This window comes from Lepus europaeus, chromosome 11 (assembly GCF_033115175.1).
Source record: "Lepus europaeus isolate LE1 chromosome 11, mLepTim1.pri, whole genome shotgun sequence".
Taxonomy (NCBI): domain Eukaryota; kingdom Metazoa; phylum Chordata; class Mammalia; order Lagomorpha; family Leporidae; genus Lepus; species Lepus europaeus.
In genome coordinates this window covers 77,598,571-77,625,898 of record NC_084837.1, presented here as the reverse complement: position 1 = coordinate 77,625,898, position 27,328 = coordinate 77,598,571, and the positions used below count along the sequence as shown (strand labels likewise).

At 37.1% G+C, this 27,328-nt stretch overlaps 1 protein-coding gene across 1 annotated transcript in view; it reads left to right on the top strand.

Annotated features, from left to right (window-relative positions):
• Positions 1–27,328, top strand: part of RFX7 (regulatory factor X7) — a 161,594-nt gene that overhangs the window by 93,777 nt on the left and 40,489 nt on the right. Inside the window, exons 3-4 of the mRNA XM_062205970.1 lie at positions 19,753–19,835; positions 21,299–21,421. Coding sequence (XP_062061954.1) covers positions 19,753–19,835; positions 21,299–21,421 — 206 coding nt within the window. The remainder of the gene's footprint in view (positions 1–19,752; positions 19,836–21,298; positions 21,422–27,328) is intronic.

The following is a 27,328-nucleotide window of genomic DNA, read 5'->3' as shown; positions in this document are numbered from 1 at the left end:
TATCAGTAAGCTGTAGTGGAATAGTGGTGGGGTAAAAGATTTACTCCGTTAATCTATAATTGCATGGTCCATCAGAACTTTCTATAGTAATAGAAATGTTCAATGCATGTGGTTTTTGAGCACTCCAAATGTGACTAGGGGACTAAATTTAATTTTATGTAATTTTAGTTAATTTAAAGGTAAATAGCCATTTCTGGCTAGTGGAAACCATATTGAACAGCACAGGTATAGAACTTGGTTCTCAACTAGAGAAGATTTTTGCCTGTCTTCCCCCGCCTCCCGCCTAGGGGACTTTAATCGTATCTGGTGATGTTTTTGGTTTTCATACTTAGAAAGTACTACCAGCATCGAGTGGGTAGAGGCAAAACACTGTAAAACACAGGATGGCCCTCCATAACAGCTGTCCATATCTAAAATGTCAGAGTGTGAATATTGACAAGCTCTGGGCTAGACTGTCCCTTCACTTTTTAATGTATTTACTTATATTTTAGGATTCACTCTAGATATTACCCCTTCTAGGAAACCTGTGATTCCTCAGGTCTGCATTTAATACATCTTCTGTGCTTACCTTTATATCTATAATGTAGTCACCTCTGTCATTATTATAATTAACACTTTATTTGTTCTTGGCTTCTTAAGTGTAGGAGTATGTTTGTTGGAATGTACCCAGAGGCACATGAACATAATCAATAATTGCTGAATGTATGAATGAGAATAAGTTAATCAGTTATTAACATGTTATAATTTAAAATATAAGGAAGTATTGACAGCTCCAGTTTACACATTTTAGAGAATATGAACTTACTAAAATATTTGGAAGTATTTTGGGGGATTACTGATAGCTTTCCGGTAAGAAAAGAAAACTTGATTCATTCCTTTAGAAGGGATGTGACTTTTCTGTCATTCTCCCGTTTATTCCTGCCCCACTAAGGTTAGATAGGCCCCTTTCTTCCAGACTCTCTTGGTAAGAGAGAACCAGCCTGGACTACAGCCACTGTCATCCTCAGAATCTTGATGGGAAACAAACTGGCATGCAGTTTTAAGCAGGTAAAGTGTGACAAACAGGCCACAGTCTACAGGGAGCTGGAGAGCAATATACAGGGTCTCAGAGCTGAGGCTACAGAATGAAACAATCCTGAATTTGAGTTGTTGCCATTGTTGTTTGACTTCACATAGCTTTAACGTAACTTAGCTTTGTAAAAAAGGAGGTGGTGGTAGTAACGCACTCTACCAAGTTGTCATGAATGTTATTGAAATAATTAGTGTAAATACAGTGAGTGCCTAGCGTGTGGCAAGCACACACAGCAGCTGTAAGTGAAGGTGTAATATGTGTAAACTGATAATGTGGAACTAATTGATTGCATTTTCATAAAATGTATATTTCTGGGCTACTCAACATTACCAAGGGTTTCATTTTTATATTCATTATCACAGAATTTAATTGTTGAAGAATGAATGTTCACCATATGGAACCACTGTGGGCAGAATATTTAATTCTTCAAACATAGGAAGAAGATGGAAAAGGTTGGGAATAACCTGGGCTAAAGCCATAGGAAGAAGATGGAAAAGATTGGGAATAACCTGGGCTAAAGCCATCCAAGAAGCTGAATGGTACATATTGTAGAGCAGATACCATTCTGAACACTCCATGCTCTTTCCCCTCTGGTCTTTGTTTATTTTCCTGACAACTGTGCCTTTTTTGGGTTTCTTCCCTTAAATAAGCCTTACTCCTTTTGGGCTCAGCTCAAAAGATACCTTTTTTCATAAAACTTTATCTATTAGGAATACATCAAGCAACAGATAACAGAAAATGATTGGTGGCTTAAAGGAAAATCCGTGTCACCAAATAAGAAGTCCAGAGTTACTCATGTAAGAGTTTTACAGTAACTAAGCAATGCCACCAGAGTCCTACCCTCTCTCTTACTTCTGCCATATCATCTTTTTTCTGTCTTGTCACACCCTTTTAGTCCAAATGAAAAGCAGGAAGAAGGGGGGAAGGACAAGAGCTTACTTATAGGGAAGTTGTCTTCTTATTCATGACTCCTACTTGCTTTTGGGAAACCTATTTCAAGTACTTTAACCTCCAGAATCATATCATTTGGCTATTCCTAGCTGCAAGAGAATCAAGAATATGCAGTATTTTGGTTTCAGCCTCTATGTCAGAAAAGGACAAAGAAGTTGATTATCAGTATACACTTACATACCATGAACCCATTGAGCAATAATTTTATTTTCATGGAAAAGAGTTCAGAATCCATGCAGTTTTTCCATCATATGCGTTTTCCATGAACTTTGCAAAGACCCTTCATATTAGTCATTTTGTTCCATGTTAAGGGTCCCTGCTTTTCATGCAGCCTTTGTATACTATCAAGGCTCTTGCCATATATGCTGTGCTAATCAGTAGCTTTATTTTCTTCTCCAGATATAAACTTTTTTGAAGTAAGGACTGTTTCAAAAGTATGTGTAATTTGCGTATAACATCACCTGAACAGAGAGTTTCTTTGTACTTTGGTTGTTGCTGGTGGTATTTACTAAGTACTTAACATGTGCCAGGCTAAGTTTTTCATACATGTTTTATCATTCATACCTCATAATTTGCCCATGTGGCTAATGTTTTCATCCTCATTTTACAGAGGAAGAAACTGGCTCAGAGAAGCTAAGAAACTTACCCAAGATGTTAACACTTACTTATTGATAGAATTGGGCTTTTAATACAAGTAGTCTGGCTTCAGAGTCCAGACTTTAAAAACTGTGATATACTATATCGTTCTTTATAAATTTCTCATATAAGCTTTACATGGAATTTTTTGAAATTCTACTGAATCTGAAATAAAAATTTTGAAGCTGGATTCATTGTTTTACTGAATCAGTAATTCTAAATGCAATCTGTTTTTTGCATGCAAATTGGTTGATTGCCATTTTTAAAATATAATAAGCTCACTAAAACAGAGTAGCTAAAATGTTATTTAATTGGTTATAATTTGAAAACTGTGGCAATACGGAATTAAGCTATAAAATTATACTTTTTATTTTCAAAATTATAAAGAAATTATACCTGCTTCTTAGTAAAGAAATGAAAATATTTATAATAGCATAATTATGAATAAATTTTTGTTAATGTTTTAATGCTTTTGCAATAAAAATATAATTGATTTTTACTTTAGTAAAAACACATATCTTTTTTTTAGTTTTTTTGTTTTGTTTTTTTTTTTTGACAGGCAGAGTGGATAGTGAGAGAGAGAGAGACAGAGAGAAAGGTCTTCCTTTTTGCCGTTGGTTCACCCTCCAATGGCTGCTGCGGCCGGCGCATCTCGCTGATCCTAAGCCAGGAACCAGGTGCTTCTCCTGGTCTCCCTTGCGGGTGCAGGGCCCAAGGACTTGGGCCATCCTCCACTGCCTTCCCGGGCCATAGCAGAGAGCTGGCCTGGAAGAGGGGCAACCGGGATAGAATCTGGTGCCCCAATCGGGACTAGAACCTGGTGTGCCGGTGCCGCAAGGCGGAGGATTAGCCTGTTAAGCCACGGCACCGGCCTTTTTTTTTAGTTTTTAGAATATCTAAAATGCTCTAATTTATTTTTTCTTTTCTTTACCAGTTTGTTTTTTAGTTTTCCCCTTTTACAGTTTTTTAAATTTTTTTATTTAATGAATCCATTTTTTCATTGATAAACTTTAGGAATACACTGGTTCTTTCCCCCATACTCACCTTCCCCACCCCCAGCTCCCATCCCGCCTCCCTCTCCCTCTCCCATTTCCTTCTTCATTATGGTTCATTTTTAGTTTGACTTTATATACAGAGGACCAACTCCATGCTTAGCATAGACTTCGACAATTTGCACCAATGCACACACAACTTATAGAGTACAGTTTGGGACCAAAATTTACAGTTGATTCTCAAAGTACAACTCATTAGGAACAGAGGTCCTATATGGGGAGTAAGTGCACAGTGACTTCTGTTGTTCCTTATTTTTTTTTAAGATTTATTTATTTTATTTGAAAGTCAGAGTTACAGAGAGAGAGGAGAGGCAGAGAGAGAGAGAGAGAGAGAGAGAGGTCCTCCATCCAGTGGTTCACTCTCCAGATGACCTCAATGGCCGGAGCTGCATCGATCCGAAGCCAGGAACCAGGAGCGTCTTCTGGGTCTCCCATGTGGGTGCAGGGGCTCAAGGACTTGGGCCATCCTCCACTGCCCTCCCGGGCCATAGCAGAGAGCTGGACTGGAAGTGGGGCAGCCAGGTCTCAAACCAACGCCCACATGGGATGCCGGCGCTTCAGGCCATGGCGTTAACCCACTGCGCCACAGTGCCAGCCCCTAACCCTCTTATTTGTGATGTCAGTGATCACCCAAGGCTCTTGCCATGGGCTGCCAAGGCTATGGAAGCCTTTTTTGACCATAGACTCCATCGGTATTTGGACAGGGCCATGAGCAAAGTGGATGTTCTCTCCTCCCCTCAGAAAAGAGTGTATCCTTCTTTGACCCTTTCTTTCCACTGAGGTCTCACAGGGATCTTCCGTGTAGGATATTTTTTGCCACAGAGTCTTGGCTTTCCATGCCTGAAATGCTCTCACAGGCCTTTCAGCCAGACCAGGAAGCCTCAAGGGTTGATTCTGAGGTCAGAGTGTTATTTACAGCAAATGTCATTCTAGGAGTCTGCTGTGTGGACTGCTTCCCATACTGGACTTTCCTTCCTTTTTAATTCCATTATTATTACCAGGCACTTGATGTTATTTATATGATCACTTTTACACTTAAACCATCTATATGTTGATTTTGACATTTAATATGATCACTTTAACAGTTAAGGTGGCATTTAAACCACCAATTTTTATGGGTTTGGAGACCAATGACATGTTTTTAGGCTGTACCCTTAGAAGTAAGTCTGTATGGCGTGTATGCAGAACTGTACGGCTTTACCGTTATAGACTACGCCCTTCATCTCTTATTCCCCCTCTTATTTTTAACTGGGATCTTTTTCCAATTGACTTAAAATATATATGGTTAACTCTGTTACATGAGAAGTTCAGCGTATAGTATGAAGAAGAGAAAAGAAAAGGAAGAAAAGAAAAGAGCCAAAAAATAAAACAAAGCAAAAAGAATATACTAAATAAAAAGTAACAATGATAAACTGTCCCTCGACAGTCAGGTCAAGGACTATTCCAGTCATTGATTCTAGAAGTCAATTTTGCTTCTATAACTTTCATTTTAGGAGCACTATTAATTCTCCCAAATCAGGGAGAACATATGGTATTTGTCTTTTTGAGACTGGGTTATTTCACTAAGTATGAAGTTTTCCAGCTTGCTGCATTTTATTGCAAATGACCAGATTTCATTCTTTTTTTACTGCCGTGTTGTATTCCATAGTGTACATATCCCACAATTTCTTTTTCCAGTCTTCAGCTAACGGGCATTTAAGTTGATTCCATGTCTTAGCTATTGTGAATTGAGCTACAATAAACATGGAGGTGCAAATAGCTCTTTTGTTTACTGAGTTCATTTCCCTTGGGTAAATTCCCAGGAGTGGGGTGGCTGGATCATATCGTAGGTCTATGTTCAGATTTTTGAGGTATCTCCAAACTATTATCCATAGTGGCTTTACCAGTTTACATTCCCACCAACAGTGGGTTAGGGTGCCCTTTTCCCCACATCCTCTCCAGCATTTGTTGTTTGTTGATTTCTGTATTAGGGCCACTTTAACTGGGGTGAGGTGAAATCTCATTGTGATTTTGATTTCATTTACCTGATGGCTAGAGATCCTGAGCGTTTTTTCCTGTGTCTGTTGGCCATTTGAAAAATGCCTATTAAAGCCCTTACAACCCATATATCTGAAACTGAATTTCTTATTTGAGTTGTAACACTTTAAGATCTTTAATGTTATTGTATACTGATCAAATTATGTTTTCGGAATCAGTTCAAAGTCAAGGCAAAATCTTACCCTGGATAAATGCAGCACCCAAGTGCTAGCTAGACACAGCAGGGTTTTGAAAGCTTCTTAATCCATATTACTTAGTCCCCTTACCTTATTTCAGTTAGCGGTAGACAGGCCTAAAATGCAGGGGAAATAATTAATATTTGTTGTACAGAAGGTTTAGTCTGCTAATCATCAACCACAGGAGTATAGGAGATAACATTTAGTGTTCCCCAAAATATGGACTTGAAATAGTAATTCCATAAAATGATAAATGAGAGTAGAGTACTTCAAAAAGTTCATGGCAAATGAAATTAGAAGATGTTTATTTTGGGGCAAATAATTTTGAAAGCTGTGTATAACTTTTTCTTTTTCTTTTTTTTTAAACTTTTATTTAATGAATGTAAATTTCCAAAGTACAGCTTATGGATTACAATGGCTCCCCCAGCCCATAACTTCCCTCCCATCTCCAACCCTCCCCTTTCCCGCTCCTTCTCCCCTTCCATTCACATCAAGATTCATTTTCAATTCTCTTTATATACAGAAGATCAGTTTAGTATATATTAAGTGAAGATTTCAACAGTTTGCCCCCATATAGCAACACAAAATGAAAAAAATACTGTTGGAGTACTAGTTATAGCATTAAATCACAATGTACAGCACATTAAGGACAGAGATCCCACGTGATATTTTTTTTTAATTGATTAATTTTCTATGCAATGTCCAATTTAAAACAAAGTTTTTTCATAGTATGCATTTTCCATGAACTTTTTCAAATCTCCATATATGTTGTATGAAAAAAAGGTTCTGTTTTTAAATATTCATGTTTAATGAGCTCTGGATTGAGAGTTGCCTTAGAAGCTGTATTGGCTGCTGTATATCATGATTCTTAAGTATTCATTGTGTTCCAAAGTTGTTTCCCTCTGAAGTCCTCTTCCATTTCTTGCTCATGAAAGTAGCACTCTGGGACATACTCCCTGGGTAAAGGTTGGTGAAGCCTGTAGGGCAAGTTTCTAGAATAGAAAGAGGAATTTTTTTCTCATAGGTTACCTTTGAGACCTGTCCATATTAACTGCCTTCTAGATGTGTGTGCCACCAGGAAGCAGTCTTTCCTCTAGTTTTAATGTCTGGTCCCCTAAATTGCCTAGTTGTGTTTTGGAGCTACTAGAATAAATAAAAGTTATATTTTGGTTCCCTTTAGCAAAGTCTGTTGTAAATATTAAAACAAATAACATTCAGCTTGCCCGGAACTCAGTTTAAAGCAAGAGAAAAAGATTTCTCTCTTGTGGATTACGTAATTCAACAGTAGCCCTAGTAAAAATGTAGACATAAAAATAAACAACCTTTGTTTATTTTTTGCCTATCTATTGTACAGATAAATGGCTTAAAGCCAGGAATAAGAATGGCTGAGCATTTTAAGTCTATCTAAGTCTATATTTTATACTGTTCAGGAAGAATATACTGTTTTACTTCTAGGGCTGTCTAACTGGCCAGTGTTAAGAGAAGACGAAGTATTAGAACTTTATATTGTGTTGTACTGTGTTATACCTTAGCACATGTAACTAGCCTTTCTGGTGACTTAGCATAGCTTACTCAAGCATCTGCTTTAGAGCATGCCATGTTCAGCACCTAGAAGGTGAAGTACACCATCTGGTCTCTGACTGAACAGGTTTAATGAATTCCCTGCCACATGAGTCTACAGACTTTTTGATTTAAGTCAGCTCTTCTTGGGTAGGGTTTAGTCCTGAGAGTTGACCAAGGGTGGATCTTTAGGTCATTAGGAGAGAGAACTGAAAACGATGTGGGGTTGCCAGAATCTCTGTTCCTTCTGGAAGGCTATAGAATGTCTCACTCCTAAAACTCTGACAGATGCCATCATTTACATAACTGACTAGTGAGGCCAGTTCCCTCTAGGGGAGAACCCTCACTGAGGTTCTATTTAAGGGAGTATAAGAAAACTTGACACTGTGTTATTGTACCTTAGACTCTGAATACTGACTAAGTAATCCTTTAGGGACTCTGCTCTTTACCTTCCACCCCCACTGGCATGGTATTTGTCCTCCCTAGAAAAATGAAAAAAAATTAACAGACTAAGTATGTTCCCCCAAATCTGTTCTACTTTAGTGGGCACCAAAGCCCCATAATATAAACCTTAAGGAACAACTTTCTGAGCACACATGAGTTGTCCATTACAAAATCTAAACCTAATAAGAGAATAACAGCAGAGATACTAACTACACTCATAAACACGCCATTTACTGAAGCATAAGTTCATTAGAAACAGGTAAGATAAGGCAGTTCAGGCGTAAGAATTCTGTTCGTTTGTCATGGTTATCAGTGTGGAATTCAGTACTACCTGAGTTCTCACCAGGGTCATATTTGCAACATTGTGATAGAGAATATTTCCCTGCATATAACATGCCTTGTATAATTTCATCTTGTCTTGTAGCATCTTATTGTTATGAATTGCTCCATATCTAAGTACTGTACATTCTAGAGATCCTGGATTTTAAAATATGTGACTGCTCAGAGATGGACTGTATGGTAATAACAAAACAAAGCTAATCCAGCAAAGCAAGCACCTTGGTACTTACGGCCCTGGAAGGAATCAGCTCTTTAAAAAAAAAATGTATTTATATGAAAGAGTTACACAGAGAAAGAAGGAGAGGCAGAAAGAGAGAGAGAGAGAGGTCCTCCATCCGCTGGTTCACTCCCCAATTGACCGCAGTGGCTGGAGCTGCACAGATCCGAAGCCAAGAGCCAGAAACTTCCCTGGTCTTCCACGCGGGTGCAGGGGCCCAAGAACTTGAGCCATCTTCTACTGCTTTCCCATACCATAGTACAGAGCTGGATGGGAAGTGGAACAGCCAGGACACAAACTGGCACCCATATGGGATGCCAGCACTGCAGGCAGCAGCTTTACCTGCTACGCCACAGTGCCGGCCCCAGGAATCAGCTCTTGACTGTGAAGATAGTTCAGCGTAGTTAATCTGGAAGTTCACAGGCTAGGTCTTTGCCACAAAGCTGTTTTCTTTGGCTCGGGGTGACGTTTTAAAGTTTTGAATTGGTTCCCATACTTCATAACTGAGAGTACACACACACACACAGAAACAATTAGGAGTATCTGGGTTCTCTTGAAAACAAAACATTGAACCCTATTTCTACATGACAGGTGGACCCTAAGTGAACTTCCCACTTTCAGATATAACATGCACTCTCCAGTCGCAGTCCACATCATAGATTTACTATTTTTTTTTTTTTTTAATGTTCTGTACTCCTTTGCATTACCTGTCTGGTATTTGAGGTTGTAACCTCTGTGTTGTATGGCTTGAGGGTCAGGTTTTTCCAAGAGCCATTTTTTAAATAGGGTTGGTAGAGCTGTAATAGTATATATGAGTTACATATAAGGATAGATAGTAAGAAGAAAGCCTCCATTTTTTTCTATAGTAATAAAGACTCTTTATTGTCTATTCTTATCCTGGCTAGCCATTACAGCAGCCAGTTAATAGAAAGCAAAAGTAGAATGTAACAAAGAATGATTGCTCTTTTGTGAGTCTATTATAGGTCAGCCACTGTGCAAAATATTTTGCCTTCTCACTTTCCAATGAGATATTCCCTGGCCATTCTATTTTAAATTGTGCCCCCTCCCAACACTTTTTCTTCATAGCATTTATTCTCATCATGTAAAATCTTGTACTTCTAAATTTTGTTTATTGTGTGTGTCCCTATTCCAAACATATAAAGCAGTGTCCACAGCATAGTAAACACTCATCCTGGATGTATCAAGAATAATCTTTCTTAATTTTTAAAATTTTTCCATTCTCTCCCATGTTAATTTTTTTTTTTTTTTTTTTTTTTTTGACAGGCAGAGTGGACAGTGAGAGAGAGACAGAGAGAAAGGTCTTCCTTTTGCCGTTGGTTCACCCTCCAATGCCCGCCGCGATAGCGCGCTGCGGCCGGCGCACCGCGCTGTTCCGATGGCAGGAGCCAGGTGCTTATCCTGGTCTCCCATGGGGTGCAGAGCCCAAACACTTGGGCCATCCTCCACTGCACTCCCTGGCCACAGCAGAGAGCTGGCCTGGAAGAGGGGCAACCGGGACAGGATCGGTGCCCCGACCGGGACTAGAACCCGGTGTGCCGGCGCCGCAAGGCGGAGGATTAGCCTGTTGAGCCACGGCGCCGGCCTGTTAATGTTTTAAAATCAGAAGCCTATTCTCTTAATGTGCTTACTGCTGAAGTGATTGAACGGGAACTAAAATCTGCCTGGGACATTAAGATTTGGGGTATCTGCTTCCTGAAATCCAAACTGATATTAGAATGGGGCCTTCTGAGAAAGATGACATACTCCTAGCAATTAATCACTCAAGAAGTAATTCTTAACCAGAGGCACACCTTGTCTCCTGCCTCCAGAGATAGATACTGTATCATTTAGGGAATAGGTGTGAGGTGTGTGGAATTGGAAAAGACTCCCCCTCTTCCTTTTGTTCCTTTACAGGAGAAAGTATGCTTTCTTACCTCACAGACTGGCCATAATGGATGCTGATGGCCAACATACTGACCCACACTTGAGTAAAACTAAAAATTCTCTCAATTAAAATATATCATGGCTTGAAAAAGATTCATGGTTAGAAAAATCAGGTTTTTCTTGTGATATGGCCTTGGGGATAACTGTTAGTAAAGACTTAACAGAGAATCTGACTTTTTCATCTGAATCATCTGCTGAAGAAGAAATGGAGAATTTCTAAAATCAGGAGCATGTTTGTAGAGAATTTATTTGGGTGGGGAAAACTTGGCCAAAGGTCCAAATTTAAGTAGCAGGTTTTGTTTTGTTTTTGAATAGCACAAAATGAACTAATCTATGCAAGGCTGTGTCATTCAAAGGTTTTTGAGCCTTTTACTCTTGACCTCTTATATTAAGCACTTCAGTTATTTTATTCTCCCATACTATGGGAGGAAAGTACAGTTATTAATGTTTTGTTTTTCTCCTGTTAGGGACTCAAATGAACAAATTGCCACTATGGCCCAAATCATGAGTTGTGGTAACTTTTCTCTTTTGTATGCATAAGGAATGTCCTAACCATTATCAGCTTGCTTTCAAATCTGCTTTATTGTCTCAAAAAGGAATAGGAAAAAATAAAGTGGTTATCTCTTATTATTGCCTGAAAGAAACTTGGTTTTCATCAGTATGTGTATATGCAAAAATGGCATAACACACAAAAGTGTACTGTGATTCACAAATGAACTCACACAGTATTCTGAACATTCTTTCATTTCAAGTTGTTTTGAATATAGAGAAAAGTAAACTGTAGGGAAGAAGGAAAGATTACCAGATGCAGAAAGGAATTAAAGAACTTTTCATTCTCCCTGGGCTACATCTTACATGTTAAAGCTGTGGCTTTATAATCTAGAAGAATCAGGTAGAAATCCAGTTTGGAGAAGTATAATGGCAACTGGGTTGTCAGGTACCATCGTTTCTTTCCATGCTGGAAAACTTAAAAACACAGTGACTAGAAACAACTAAATCTTATTTATCCTTCTTAATACCTTCATCCCCAGCCCCCAAAACTATGTGGTCTTGTCACATATCACACAGAAACATCAGTAAGAACCTTTGCCGCACCTGAATGATCCAGAGAGACATTACCTGATGGTCCCTTTTTGTAGAATTTAATTAGGGAAGAAGTGTTCTCCCTAGAGAAGGCTCTTATGTGGATCCAATTTCAGATGGACTCACATCTTTGGCTTGTGTACTCTTTACCTGTTTCAACCCTAGTACCTACTATATGAGTGTTTTGGCAATACGCCACTGTCTTAGCAATTATTTGATCTTTAGTGACAGGCACTTACATAGCTATGATACTTCCTTCCTTGTCATTCATTATTTCAGTTTCAGTGATTCAGCTTAATTTTTTTATCATTAAGTCCTAAAAATTCCTTGTACTTTGAATTTATTTAATGGATTTATTCTTTGATTTATTCTCATGAACTTATGACTCAATTTTTTAATCAGGCAAATAAAATACATTTTAGAGCACGTCTCAAAAAATCTCTTTAACTTCTCTCATAATTACATGTTTCCTTAATTTCATGTATAGAACCTACCCAGTATTTTCACAATCTGCTCAGAATTATCTTACATATCTATTTTTCAAGTGTGAATTTGTGAGTGTTAATAATATGGTACGTCCCCTAAGGCTTCTTTAATATCAGAATTGCTCCAGGCCTGATTATACTTTAGGCAAGTTCAAAGGGATTTTTTGTTTGTTTGTTTTAAGAAAGCCATCAATTCTCTTTAGGTTGTCCAGAAAGAATTAGAAAGAAAAAAGTGAGAAGCAAATCTGGAGTTTTCCTGAGGTCTGCTTTTCAGCCTTGATTTGCCTTTCCTTCAGTGTCCCCTGGTAACTGATGGGTTTCAGGTCAACTTGGATCACATTGCTCATCTCAGAGCAGAGTATTCTGAACAGAAAATTAGACTGTTTTCGTTTTATACCTAATTCAACAGGGTTATAAATAGAAAAGGAAATCCTCACAATAATACAGTCAAAATTACTCTCTTCATTTGACATATGTTGTCTAGAAGTAGAAATAGAAAAACAGTTTCCTCTCCTGTTGTTGGTGGAAGATAGCCCTCCAACAACATGCCCGAGTCAGCCCCTGTGGTTCTCATAACAAGTCAGAAAGCTAAAAGTTAAGATTCTAAGCAAAAAGCATGGAAAACAAAGTCCTCATACCTTGACCTTTTTCTCTATCTTCCTTATTCAACCCTGTGGAACTGCTGAGGCCTAAGAGAATATAATATCAGGTATGTTGATTGTTTCTGTAAATTCAAAATGGCTACAGATTGAAGTTTCTACTTTCTCTTTTGGTGCTTTTGTCAATGATGCTGGTGAAGAGAAGAGTCCTTCCAGTAACTGTGCTAACTCAGTCAGTGTCACCTGAGGGCAAAAAATGAGAATTTTCTCGAGTTTTGTTTTGCAAGTTTACCAAATAGAGGGCAGACAGATTCAAACATGATTGTACTATTTTCACTCCACACATGATAAATTAACTGAACAAACAGTTAAACTGGGAAATTTAGACTTCTGGATTTTAAGCCAACTATTCTAAATAGAAAAGTAAGTTAAAACATACCCCTTCCATCAGAACGCAATCATTGTCAACCTGGCCAGTACTTTGAAAGGTGTTCATAAGTCTCACCATGAGTTTCTGCTGTTCTGGGAATACAGATAATGATCCTCAGATGTAATTTCATCATCAAGATTTTCATAAAAGATACTGAGTTATGGCTTTGTTATGGTCTTTATAATCATCAGCTCTTCCCTACTTTGTGACCTTGGTTGCAGGGGTCAGGACGTGAATAAAACTTGAGAGAAAAGAGTCTCAGAACAAGAAGCATGTCAATACAGAGAAATTTTGCAAACAGCATAAGTCACTTTTTACTATTAACATTTAAGAAGTCGTAGCTTAAGCCTGAGGCTTCTCTTTTTCAAGATAGCCCCCCAGGGGCCGGTGCCGTGGTGCAGAGGGTTAATCCTCTGCCTGTGGTGTCAACATCCCATATGGGCTCCGGTTCTAGTCCCTGCTGCTCCTCTTCCAATCCTGCTCTCTGCTATCGCCTGGGAAAGCAGTAAAGGATGACCGGCCCAGGTGCTTGGGCCCGTGCACCTACGTGGGAGACCAGGAAGAAGCACCTGGCTCCTGGCTTCCAATCGACAGACACAGCTCCGGCCGTTGCAGCCATTTGCAGAGTGAACCAACAAAAGAAAGACCTTTCTCTCTGTCTCTCCCTCTCACTGTCTTAACTCTACCTCTCAAATAAATAAATATCTAATCTTAAAAAAAAGATAGCCCCCCCCCCAAAGCAGATCTTTCTGTTTAGACATTTTCAACTGTATTCTGTGCCAGTAAATGGGAACATACTTCCTTACCATCTGCTTGAAGGTCTTTTAAGTTCTAGTGATAAGACATCCAGAATTCTACCTGTTCTCTACAGTCCATCTGGTCTGTATTGACAGTTCAGAAGCAGATGTTCTGAGCAGGCAATTAACTCAGTGTTTGAAAAGTAAAGTGTTGCTTCTGGTATTTCTTTATGACAGTTGGAATATTAAGTTTTTAATTTCTGACCTATTCTGCTCAGATTAATTTCTTTCTCTCTACTAGCATAACTGCTGTCAGAAATGTTTTCTAACCTCAATTGTATATTGATGGCTTGGAGAAGATTCTAGCACCTTTTGTAACCACTAGCGGATTTAATATACAAACAGCACAGTAAATATCCCTAATTTCAAATGCACAACAGATAAGCACAAGTAGTTGGCTCTTCAAGTGTGATCTTTCTGACTAGCAGCCACAGAGTCATCTGGGAACTTGTCAGAAATCTAGGTTCCCAGGCTCCCGCCCAGTTCTATGCAATGAGAAACTCTGCAGGTGAAGCCAGTTAAGGAGACCATGTGATTCCAAAGTAACCTGGAATTTGGAGGCACTATATTAAACTCAGATGGTAATATGAAAATATACTCAGTGACATCATCAGTCAGAGAAATAAAACAATGTGACTTTTTTCACAATAATACAATTAGCTAGAATTTGATACTTTTAACAAAGATAGGGAGAAATTGTTGCTGTTGGGAATATAAATTGGCATAACAGTTTTAGCTAGCAGCTTAAAATATGCAAATGAGGCTAAACGTGAGGTTTTATGACCAAATGTTTCCACTTTTCATTACATACCTTAATTTTTTTTTTCACACAAGATTAACAAATAAGGATTTTCATTGCATCACTATTTTTAGTAGTGAAGCTTTGCAATAACTGTCAGGGAAATGAACAAACTGCTTTTGTTCTATCTAATATTGTCTATGCTGTTAAAGAAATAAAGAGTGAGAAAAATATGACAAAAAGTTAGCCTCTATTTTGAAATGGTTTATAGTTTTAAATTTTAAAAAATGAAGTAGGGTATTAAATATATTTAAAAGGTTTCCCATCTGGCCCTATTGTAGCTTTGAAGGGGGATTGAGATTGAGGATCTTCAGTGCAGTTGAAGGAGAGATATAACTCCAGTTAGGCACTGGAGAACACCTTTGTATACAATTAATATATACAAATTAATTATAAGCTGAACACTTTCCTGAGGAAATACTGTGGCTCGTCATAGAGGAACAAATAGTTATATAGTAGAATTATCTGTATAAAGGTTATCAGTGTTGAGATTTTACCCAGTATTTTTTAGTGGAAGAGAACATGAAGGCTATTATTTGTTGTTGTTGTTGTTATTATTATTATTATTATTTCACTTGATCTTAGCCAAAAGGCCGAGAAGCGATTATTATTATTATTTATTAGAAAGCTTCCATCCCGTGGTTCAGTACCAGTTACTAACCAGGTCCTGGATCTGGGAATGTAATGTAGGTCTCCCATGTAGGTGGCAGGGACTCAATTACTTGAGCCAGAAGGCTGAATATTCTAAATGGTGCTTCTCAACCTCTTTGCAGCATATGTCACATGTTGATAAATGTAAATATACTCTTAGTTAATATTATTTGAAATTTTAAAGTAACTTAAATACTATATTCTCAACCGAATCAAAAATTTTGTGTTCTCAGGGAGGAGCCCTTTTCCTGTTTCCACATTCTTGTCTGCTTATATAAAAGGGATCTTCAGTTTGTACTAGAGGAAAGAGGTCTAGATTTCTGCATTAATCAAGATGGGCCAGGCTATGCTGCTGTAACATAGTAAGCCTGAAATAACTAGAATCATTTATTCTCATTGTATAAGTTCCATTATATATATAGCAGAAATCATTGGAGGCTACTGTGCAGGTTCCCACATCAACAGGGACACTGACCTGTAGCCTAACACATGCTTCCAAGGTGCCATAAACGGGAACAGTCGGAATATTTTATGAGCACTGTCTCTGTCTCATCTCTTCTTCTCCACTTGACCTGGACCTCATAGAACAAAGATGGTTCCTTGCTGCTACTAGTGCCTTGTGTCAGGATTTTTATTGTTTGTTTTGTTTTGTTTTGTTGTTGGTTTTGTTTTGTTTTGGTCAACCAAAGCTTCAGAAAGGAAGGAGATTGAATAATAAGATTCAAACACCAAAGTCCACCTTGAGCCTCCAAAAGAAATCTCTTGCTGCCTGTCTTGCATTATATCTTTAGTTGTCCCTCAGTCACATCACGTCAGTGTGATTGTTTGCTATAAGATTTTCTGTCCAGAATGTGAAAGATCAAAGCACCTCTTAGGTTATTTGCAACATTAAATCTGTAGCATTGCATTGTTTTTTATAAGCTAAGGCATAAATGTATTGGTAATTTATTTTCATAAAAATGGTATAATAGCAAAGTCTGCTCACTAATTTGGGAATCAACAATGAGATTTTACCAAAAATTCTCCAAAATTGTTTCCTAGAATATCTTTAACATTGAAAAAAATCAGATTACTTTTTAGTATCTTCATGAAAAGATTGAAATGATAAAGAGGTTCACATGAGTTTTCAGGCAAGATCTTCAACAGTGATAGCATGACATTTTCACCTAGTTCATTCAACAGACTGGGTAATATTCAAGCTTCTCCCTAAAGTTCGAAGTACTTTTATAAGTTTGCATTTAGAACTTCTTCAATCAAGAAAATGAAGTCTTTTAAGCCCTGGGCATAGGGATACTGGTGTTTGTCCTTGGAACTATTGAGCCAGATCTTCAGAGATGTCAGCTAAATAGGCAAGATCTGTTAAAACTGTTTTTTTTTAATTATAATAAATATACATAATATAAAATTTACCATTAGTGGTAATTTGTACACATAGTATTGTGCAACTACCACCTCAGTCTAGTTCTAAAGCATTTTCTTCACTCCAGAAAGAAATTGTGTACATTAAGCAAACAGCGGATCATATTCACCTCCCTTAAAACCTCTGGCATCCAGTGATCTGCTTTCTCTCTCTGTAGATTTGCCTGTTTTGGATATTCCAAATAAATAGAATCAGACAATATGTGACTTTTTGAGTCTGGCTTCTTCTACTTGGTGTAATGTTTTCAGGATTCATCCATGTTGTAGCCTGTATTAAAAATTATTGTTTTTAAAAGTCTATATAGTTGGTCTTTCTCTGGTGCTATAAAAACAGAGCACTACTGTCCTTCATTTCATAAGTCTAGCCAAATATATTTATTTTTGACCACCAATGAATGTCAACATGGGGCAGAAAATTTTATTCTTGACACTTAAATATTCACAAAGCATATTCAGTAATCTAGTGATTAACATACTTACCACATGACACGAGGGTTTTCACTTAGACTAGTGAGTTTTGTCTTGGAAACCTGTGATTCATGGTGAATGAATGACAAATATATAAAAAACCAGAAATCTTCATGATGAACTCAGCATTGCTGGACTAGAATGCCATCATACACTCAGGTCATTTTGTTTGCATTTTCGTCTTAGAATTTTAATGTTAGTTTCAGTGATAGTCTCTGAATTATTTCTTGTATGTTAAAACCCATGTAGCAATATCACCTTTATAAATTTTAATTTAAGTGGTAAGAAATAAATATGGTGCTGAGTTTGATCTTTTTCAAACTAATTTTTTATATCCTCTCTTCAGTCAGTCATTGCTTTCATACTTTATCCTAATTTGGAATTTCTTCTGAAATGTCTTCCCTATTCTGGAATTTCTTCTGCATTCCTTTCCTTAGTGTATATGAAATTTGAAAACTATAGATGCCAAGCTTTCTCCAGTATTATGAGTTTTTTTTTATTCTTAGACATTTAGACATTGAAAATGTTCTTTATTACACTTCCTCAAACTTTGCCATAATAATACATATGCGTGATTATATAAAAAACGTTCCTGGATTTAGTATGATAGGCATTGTTGGGATTAACAGGATGATGTGAATATTTGACAAAGAGCATTTTAGGAGCCATATTGAAACAGTTTACAGTGGAGGAGAGGTTGGATCAGGGAAACCAGCTCCAGCTACTTAGGCATTCTAGTAATTTAAGAATTATTATGAGTTCTTAAGAGCAAGTGATGTATTGTTGTGTTGTGTTATGTTATTCAACCTTATATATTTGTGATATGATCATAGTCAGCATATATCATTCATTTGTGGGACATGAGAGAAAACAAACTGAATAAGCAAATAAGTAAGTGAATTCTTTATTGTTGAAAAAAACACAGCTTAGACTAATGTGTGGCAGTGAAAATAAAGAGACTAGAAGAATATGAGGCAGAGAGTTACAGGGCTAACTAAGGATTAATGTGGAATGCACCACAAAGAGCAGAATTAAGCAGAATGCAAAACTATAGGTTCTGGAAACTAGAGCACAGAAGATGATGATAAGTGACAGTTGAGAAGGGAATGTCTCTGGTGTGTTTGTTTTTACTCTTTGAGAGGACTCTATAAAGGATGTAATTGGTAAATCTATTGGAGCAAGACCTAATTGGAAAATACACATTGACAATGGAATTTTTAAAGTAGATGTGTGAGCTATTTGCGTGTAACTGATAGGTTAAGTCATTCTGTGGATGAGTTCTAATATTAAACTTTTGTGAATGAATTCCAGCAAAAATAAGAATAGGCTGAATTGTATCCTTTTAAACATTTTCAAAAATTGAACCTAACTTTCACCTGAGCTTTTTGAAGAATAAATTCTGCCACCAGGAATTCCAGTAATCTGTCCATGTTTTCCACTGCAGTGGAGTTTTGCTTGAATTAGACTACCAAAATTTTACTACAGATATTTTTATTATAATAGGATTTATGACACATTAGAAGCTGTTATGTGGTAACCTCCGCAGGAAAAAAAAAATAGCTACAAAGAGGAATGCAGAAATTATTTTAAAGGTTTTGTTTGTAGAAAAAAAGATATAGTTGCAAACAATAACAATAGAGAGTATTACAGATAGGTTCTCTAAATAACAGTCACTGTTCCAAGTCAAAAGTTATTATATTTGCGTAGTCCAGAAAGGGCTGTTGGTTTTATTTCAGTATTTTTAACCTAAGTTCCATCCATAAGTAAAAGTTACATCATCAGTCGTATATCCTAGGTATCTGAGAACCAGAACAGGATCCTAGAAATCCTAGAAATCATCTCATCCATTTTATAGCTGTAAGGAAATTTTGCCAGTGCTATAGTAAGTTAAGTTAATGATCAGGCTAATACTAATAAATGTTTCTTGACTCTTGGTACAGTGCTTGTCCTATAATCCTTTATGACCTTCCTTTGTTGGCCAGCGCCACGGCTCACTTGGCTAATCCTCCGCCTGTGGCGCCGGCACCCCAGGTTCTAGTCCCAGTTGGGGTGCCGGATTCTGGAAGAGGTTGCTCCTTTTCCAGTCCAGCTCTCTGCTGTGGCCCGGGAAGGCAGTGGAAGATGGCCCAAGTCCTTGGGCCCTGCACCTGCATGGGAGACCAGGAGGAAGCACCTGGCTACTGGCTTCCAAACGGCACAGAGTGCCATTGTGGGGGGGGGGGGTGAACCAACAGAAAGGAAGACCTTTCTCTCTGTCTCTCTCTCACTAACTCTGCCTGTCAAAAAAAAAAATTTTTTTTTAAAAAAAGACCTTCCTTTGTGTTAGCATTCTCTGATTTCATTTCTCTCCATTGGAATTAAAAGGGAAGTACCATTTTCTGGTAACTTGCTTTGTGCATGCACTGAATGTAGCAAACTACTTAATCATATTATTTTAGTGGTTAAAAACTACATTTCTTTATTTGACAGGTGGTTTATTTCATCTGGTTTAAATGATACAATCAATTTCTTTTAGGGAGATGCTAGTAAATTTTGTTGGGAAGAAAACAAGTGTTTTTAAAAATGATCTTCTCTTTTAATCCTTTGTAAACAGCAAGAAGTTGAGAAGTTTACAGACCTAGAGAAACTCTACCTCTACCTTCAGCTGCCTTCTGGTCTCAGCAATGGAGAGAAAAGGTATCTGTCTTGTCATTGCTGCATTTGTATTGTTTATAGGACATCCGTAGGATGTTTGTGTGTATGTGTTGTGGTTCTTACTGTTCTCTAATATTATTAAGTTGTTACCATTTTATAATATTCCTAGAATCATTAGAAAACAAAATAGCTAAACAATAGATCATTTTAGTTTTTAATGATATTTATTTAGGTAAGCACTTACCTGCAGTTTTTGCTAATTGATTGGTGTATTTGGGTAAATGCTGTACAATGCAATTTGGGTTATGTTTTATAGACATATGGATATGTGTATACATAATAACAGGTTGGAAAACTGAACAGAAAACCAAAGAATAGACAGTTAAGTATGTGAAGATTAAAGTACAAGAGTTTTATGATGCTATCAGGTAAGCGTATCACAGAATATATACCGGGAAAAAGTGAAATTACTGAAATATAGAACATAACTTCATGATAAAACTTGTTTTAAATATTTAGGGAATTACCTCATTTCATCATTATTTAAAGCTCATCAAGAAAATGTAGAAAGAAGTTGTTCATTTAGTCATTCCATTCTTAAGAGTTTCCTTACTCTTTTAAGTATTTCTCAAGATTCATTTCATTCAAGTAAGTTATCCTTAACATTCTATTGTTTTAAAATTGTGCATAAAAAGAAGTGGAATTAAAATTCTATTGTTTTACCATTCTTCTGTTACCCTTGATCAGATTTTATCTCTATTTTTAATTATTTTATATCCTCAAAACTTTCTCAATATCTTCCTTAGAATTAAATAAATAGGTAGCTAAGATGTATGTTAAAGTCAGTAGTGCAGCATCCTTCATGCTCTCTGGAGATCAGTTTATAAATGACACATGTATGTAATGAAATGTTAGGATGTTTAGTGGACATGTTAGCTTGGGGCAAGGGTCTTGATTGCAAGAAGCATTTTAATGGGAGGAGTTATACCTTCAAAATCTCTATGATGTGAACTCTGTTCTGGAGATAGAATGCTTCATTGATATTTCAGGATAGTTAATTCTGGGTAATATATTCTTTTTCTCAGAAGATTGGAATCAAATGGTTTTTTTATGATTTTTGTTCCAAATATATGATAATTTCCCAAGTGTAAACAAATGAATAGGCAAGTAATAAATAGATATCCGTGTAGAAGTTATTTTGGCCAAAACCATTACCTTTTGTGGTTAATGCACCATCATCTATGCCACTTAAGAAGTCCTGGGGAGAGATGGAAGAGGGCAGTAACTTCAGATGGACACTAGCTGTAGAAAATGGCTCCTAACCATAGGTGGACAATTTGTATATAGATTTCTGGGCATCTACTATTGTATGTCCTAAGTTTAATCTGCTCATTTATACTGTGTTTGCATACAGGTTTTTTTAGTGGAATATTTAAGCTTGGCTCGAAAATTATCAATGAGTTTCTGTCTACTTTAGCTAAGACATGTTTTTATTTTATGATTAGTGATCAGAATGCCATGTCATCTAGTCGGGCACAGCAAATGCATGCCTTTTCCTGGATTCGGAATACCCTAGAGGAACATCCTGAGACTTCACTGCCCAAACAGGAAGTCTATGATGAGTACAAGTAAGTATTATTTGTATAAGACATGCTTATATATCAAAGAGGTTAAGTACCATCCTTGGCCACAATTATATGTTTTATCATTGGTGGGTGTCAAGCTGTTATGTGGGAGCTGCATTTAGAAATCCTAAGATTCCTTCCAGTTTTAAGTTCTATGGTAGCATATGTAAAACAAGAGCAGAATTATTGAATAAAAGAAGTTTTCTTGAAGGGGCCATCAAAGAAGGATGTACTTTGCTCTGAAGGAAGGAGAGAACTTCCGCTTTGCCTATGGCCTTGCCTAAATACTGATGGAGAGTATGGACTCAGAAGGCTTCTATAGCCTTGGCAGCTTAAGGCAAGAGCCTCAGGTGATCACTGATGTCATACATAAGTGTTAATTGTTAAATTAACAATAGGAGTCACTGTGCACTTACTCCCCATGCAGTCCCTCTGTCCTAAATGAATTGTACTATGAGATTTAACTGTAAAACTTGTTCTTAAACAATTTTTTATATTTTTGTGTGTGTATGTGCAAATAGTTGCAAGCTTTACTTACTATAGAGTTGGTCTTCTGTGTGTAAAGTTAACTGAAAATAAATCTTAATGGAGGAGAATGGGACTGGGAAGGAGAGAGGGAGAATGAAATGAGGAGGGAGTAAGCATGGTTGGGTAGGTATGGGAAGAAGAAACACTGTATTCCTAAAGATGTACTTATGAAATTTATACTCATTAAATAAAAGGTTTCTTTAAAAAAAAAAAAAGTATTCTTAGCTCAATATATACCAAGCTCAGAAGCTTCTGCACTGCAAATGAAGCACTCAACAAAGTGAAGAGGCAACTGACAGAATGGGAGAAAATATGTGCAAACTATACATCTGGTAAAGGACTAATATCCAGAATATATAAGGAGCTCAAGGAACTCAACAACAACAAAACAAACAAGCCAGTTAAGAAATGGGCTGAGGATATGAAAAGGTATTTTTCAAAGTATGAAATACAAATGGCCAACAGACAGATGAAAAGATGCTCAGGATCACTAACCATCAAGGAAATGCAACCAAAAACTACAATGAGATTTTACCTCATCCCAGTTAGAATGGCTGTCATCCAAAAATCAAAAATTAATAAATGCTGGTGATGATGCAGAGAAAAAGATACCCTAATGCACTGTTGGTGGAAATGTCAATTAGTACAATCATTAGGGAAGACATTATGGGGATTCCTCAAGAATCTGAAAATAGGTCTATCATATGACCCAGCAATTAAACTTCTGGGAATTTACCCAAAAGAAATGAAATCAGCATATGAAAACAGTCATCTATATCCCCATATTTATAGCAGCTCAATTCACAACAGCTAAGATATGGAATCAACCCAGATGTCCTTCAACTGATAGCTGGATAAAGAAAATGTGGTATATATAACATGATGGAATACTACTCTGCCATTAAAAAGAGTGAAATCTTGTCTTTTGCAATCCAGTGTAGGCAAGTGGATACCATTACGCTTAGTGAAATAAATCAGTCTCAAAAAGACAAATATATGTTTTCTTTGATTTGTTATAACTACTGTGTAGAGTACAAAAAAAAATATATATGAGTAAAATTGACATCTTGAAATTTATAGTCTTTGAGTTTATAACCTTTGTCCATACTCGTGAGGAACAGTGGTCTTTCTACTTACTACTTTGTTGAATTCTTTATTTAGTGGATGATTAAGAAAGTAAATTGATAGTATGTCATCAGAAAAATTAAAAGTAAAATAAAGGAGGAAGGAGGATAGAAGAGTGGGAAGTTATTGTGTTCTTAAAATTGTATGTATAAAATATTTGAAATCTGTTCCCTTTATATAAATCAATAAATAATTTTTCTAGAGTCCATCATCATGACAAAAGGGATGTCTGAGAATAGAAGGACAATTATCTAGGATTTCACAATAAAAGGATTTTGGTAAAATTATTAAGGATTATAGGAAAGATATGTATGGAGTGAGAGGGACAGTGAAGGACTATAAGTCAATGCATGTGGAAAATCTAAAACATGCTTTTTATTTGAGCTTTTGCAAGTGTCTTTTCATGAATCCCAAACCTAATCCTCTATACCAACCAAAAATAAAGGAGTTCAATGGCTTGTACATATTAGACACTCAAATAAGTTTGATTATATAGATAATTTATTCCTATGTAAGAAATGAAATTATGGAAGCTAATGGACTGTCCTGGATAGAGTAAGAAAGAGTAATAGGTACTAAATCTAGTCTCATTTAACATTTTTATAATTTTTGTGGAAGGGAAAATTTATTGTGTAAGAATAAATAAAATCAAGAATTTCTGATTATTTAAATCCCAGTCCAACAGCATTCATATTATACTTACACAATTTAGGAGAAAACTATTGAATAAATGTTGTTGTTAGCCAATGTAAGATAATGCAAAAGAATTACACTTATGAAAAGATTTTGCTATTTAAAAGGAAAACTTCCTAACCTCATTCGAAACTCTTACTACCTTATCGAAAGAACTATAATGGAGTTGGAGAGAAACCTAAAGAAAAATATCTGAAATAATTAAGTGAATAAAGTTAAAGTAAAGGACTTAGGTTTTATTATCTTTAGAAAGTTACAAACTGGCCGGCGCCGCGGCTCACTAGGCTAATCCTCCGCCTGTGGCACCGGCACTCCATGTTCTAGTCCCGGTCGGGGTGCCGGTTCTGTCCCGGTTGCTCCTCTTCCAGGCCAGCTCTCTGCTGTGGCCTGGGAAGGCAGTGGAGGATGGCCTAAGTGCTTGGGCCCTGCACCCCCAATGGGAGACCATGAGGAAGCACCTGGCTCCTGGCTTCGGATCAGCGCAGGGCACCGGCCGTAGCAGCCATTGAGGGGGTGAACCAACGGAAGGAAGACCTTTCTCTCTGTCTCTCTCTCTCTCGCTGTCTAACTCTGCCTGTCAAAAAAAAAAAAAGGAAAAAGGAAAAAAAAAGAAAGTTACAAACAAAGAATGCTATGGTCCATATCATTCATTCATCCTAGAACAGTCTACTGAGTATCTTCTGTGTGCTAGACTCTGATAAGTTCTGATGATAGAATGAATAAGGCAAACACAATCCCTGTACTCATCAAGAATGTGTATATTTATAGTAAGCATGAATTCTTCTTTAAATTCATATTAATTAAGATAGAGTTTGCCCTCTGAAATTTCAAAGAAACAAATTAGAATTCAGTAAATATCAGGCAAATGTGTAATATGTTGAGAATACATTGAGAAGAGAATAGATAATGTCATTAAACTTGTGTGACCTACGTGTTATAGCCACTCTTTGTCAGTTGGCTTACTCACAAAATGAGTCAACTGAAGATCTATGAAGTTTGATTTAGCTCTCAAATTCTAAGTTTGTCTGAAGTATAAAATGTTGAGAACCTAAGTTTGTCTGAAGTAGAAAAAGTTGAGTTACCTAACTAGTTTCCCAAAAGGTAAATTGGGCAAATAAATGTATGACATTTCCATTATGGAAATGTAAGGGGACCCAGCATATTTGTGTTTTTTGAAGTGGTGTTCTTCCATTACACAACCATTTGTATCATGTTGGTGACAGCAGTCTATTTGCAGAGTGTGACGCTGGCCCAAGAAAAGAATCCTTTCTGAACATTTCGTGCCTTGACCAAGGCATGGTTATATTTTTCTACAACATTTTTCTTAAGTTTTCCTTGAAATCTTTTCCTAAGGTTCCCATAAATCCTCATAATTTTTTTCCTTTGAAAAATAAAAGGCTTCCCCTAAACAAGAGACTGAAAATACCACTTTGGAGGAAGTAGTAAGAGCTCTTATTTTGAACAATTAATTTATAAATCAGTATAGGTAACACAGATTTTAAAAAGGGAGTGATTTAGAGATACTGGAGTTTAGAAAGGAATTAGTAGATAGGAAAATTATTGGTAATAGAATATCAGGAAAGCAATAACAGTTTTGTTGATGGAATTGAAAAGAGGCTAACTTCTAATCAGTGTAATCCTATCCACAAAGTATCTGAATCTGGATATTTTAGTTCATAAAAATATTTCACTGGCCAGTGCCACAGCTCACTAGGCTAATCCTCCGCCTGCGGCACCGGCACACTGGGTTCTAGTCCCTCGGGGCGCTGGATTCTGTCCCGGTTGCCCCTCTTCCAGGCCAGCTCTCTGCTGTGGCCTGGGAGTGCAGTGGAGGATGGCCCATGTGCTTGGGCCCTGCACCCCATGGGAGACCAGGATAAGCACCTGGCTCCTGCCATCGGATCAGTGTGGTGCGCTGGCCGCGCGGCCATTGAAGGTTGAACCAATGGCAAAGGAAGACCTTTCTCTCTGTCTCTCTCACTGTCCACTCTGCCTGTCAAAAAAAAAAAATATTTCACTAACAGTATGCCTTATTTACTGTTTTATTCCCTACAGTGCCTACACATGGTAGATACTAATTTAAAACTATGAATGGTTAGAACAGAATCAGATCCCTGACATTGATAATAAAATTTGAGTATTATAGAAGACTCCAGAAGTCTTCTGGTATGCTCCTCATTTTATAGATAAGAACATTGAAACCAAGAGAAGTTAATTGACTCTCCCATTGTCACAAAACCAGTTAAAGGCAAATCCACCTTGCGGCGCCGGCACACCGGGTTCTAGTCCCGGTCGGGGCACCGATCCTGTCCCGGTTGCCCCTCTTCCAGGCCAGCTCTCTGCTGTGGCCAGGGAGTGCAGTGGAGGATGGCCCAAGTGCTTGGGCCCTGCACCCCATGGGAGACCAGGAGAAGCACCTGGCTCCTGCCATCGGATCAGCGCGGTGCGCCGGCCGCAGCGTGCTACCGCAGCGGCCATTGGAGGGTGAACCAACGGCAAAAGGAAGACCTTTCTCTCTGTCTCTCTTTCACTGTCCACTCTGCCTGTCAAAAATAAATAAATAAAAAATAAATAAATAAATAAATAAAGGCAAATCCAAGACTGAAACTCAGATTTCTTGAGTAATTCATAAAAGATGAAGAAGCAAACATATTCAGTTTGAGTGATGTCAGATTGAGTTAGTAGAAAACAATGGGCCAGTAATTAGAAATATTAATTATATTATTTGGTTAGAACTTGTACTTAGTGAGGATGAATTAGGTACTCAAAGTATGAATTGGTTTACGTACAATTAGTATATACATGCACACAAATAATATGGATAGTTTAAGAGATATGTCTTAGTAACAGAACAAAGAAATTATGTTGGTATTTCCACAGAATGGTAGGATATGGAAGCTTCAAGTTATTTTCTCATTTTAATGCAGATTTCCTAAAACCATAATTTGCTGCATACGTTTAAATAATTTGAGAGATGAAAAATGTAAAAAGAGTATAGAAAGACAAAAAGTAGATCAAAGTACTAGGAAATAGATGGTTAAAGATTATAAGTTATATTGTCTAAAGGGGACAAAATGGAACATAGCAATATTTTTTTAAAAAATTATAATTAACAGAAGAGATTTCCTTTTGACACAATATAACACTTGCTGTCAATAAAGATTCTTAGAGCAGTTTTTAGAGAATCATGTCTTTTCCTGGAGGCCATTTTAGACAGCTCATTTTTTAATGTAGAATAGTTTCCTGAATAAACTCTTTAAATGGCTAATTTTAAATTGATTTTCTAAATAGTCACAGAAAAGATGTTATTAATATTAAATATACCTGTATTTTAAGCTAGTCCTATTGTATACAGACCTTTTTATAATGCCTTGCAGTAATGTTGAAATGTACTTATATGAAAATCAATCCCTTTAATGGTCATTAAAATCAAAATCCCTCTGGGGGCAAATCATGAAGATGCAATCTAGTAATGACTAGCTTTTTTTTAACTCTCTTTTCATGCTACATTAAGATATCAATAGAACTAAAAAGGCTTTAAGGGGCTTTGTATGCAATGAAAGC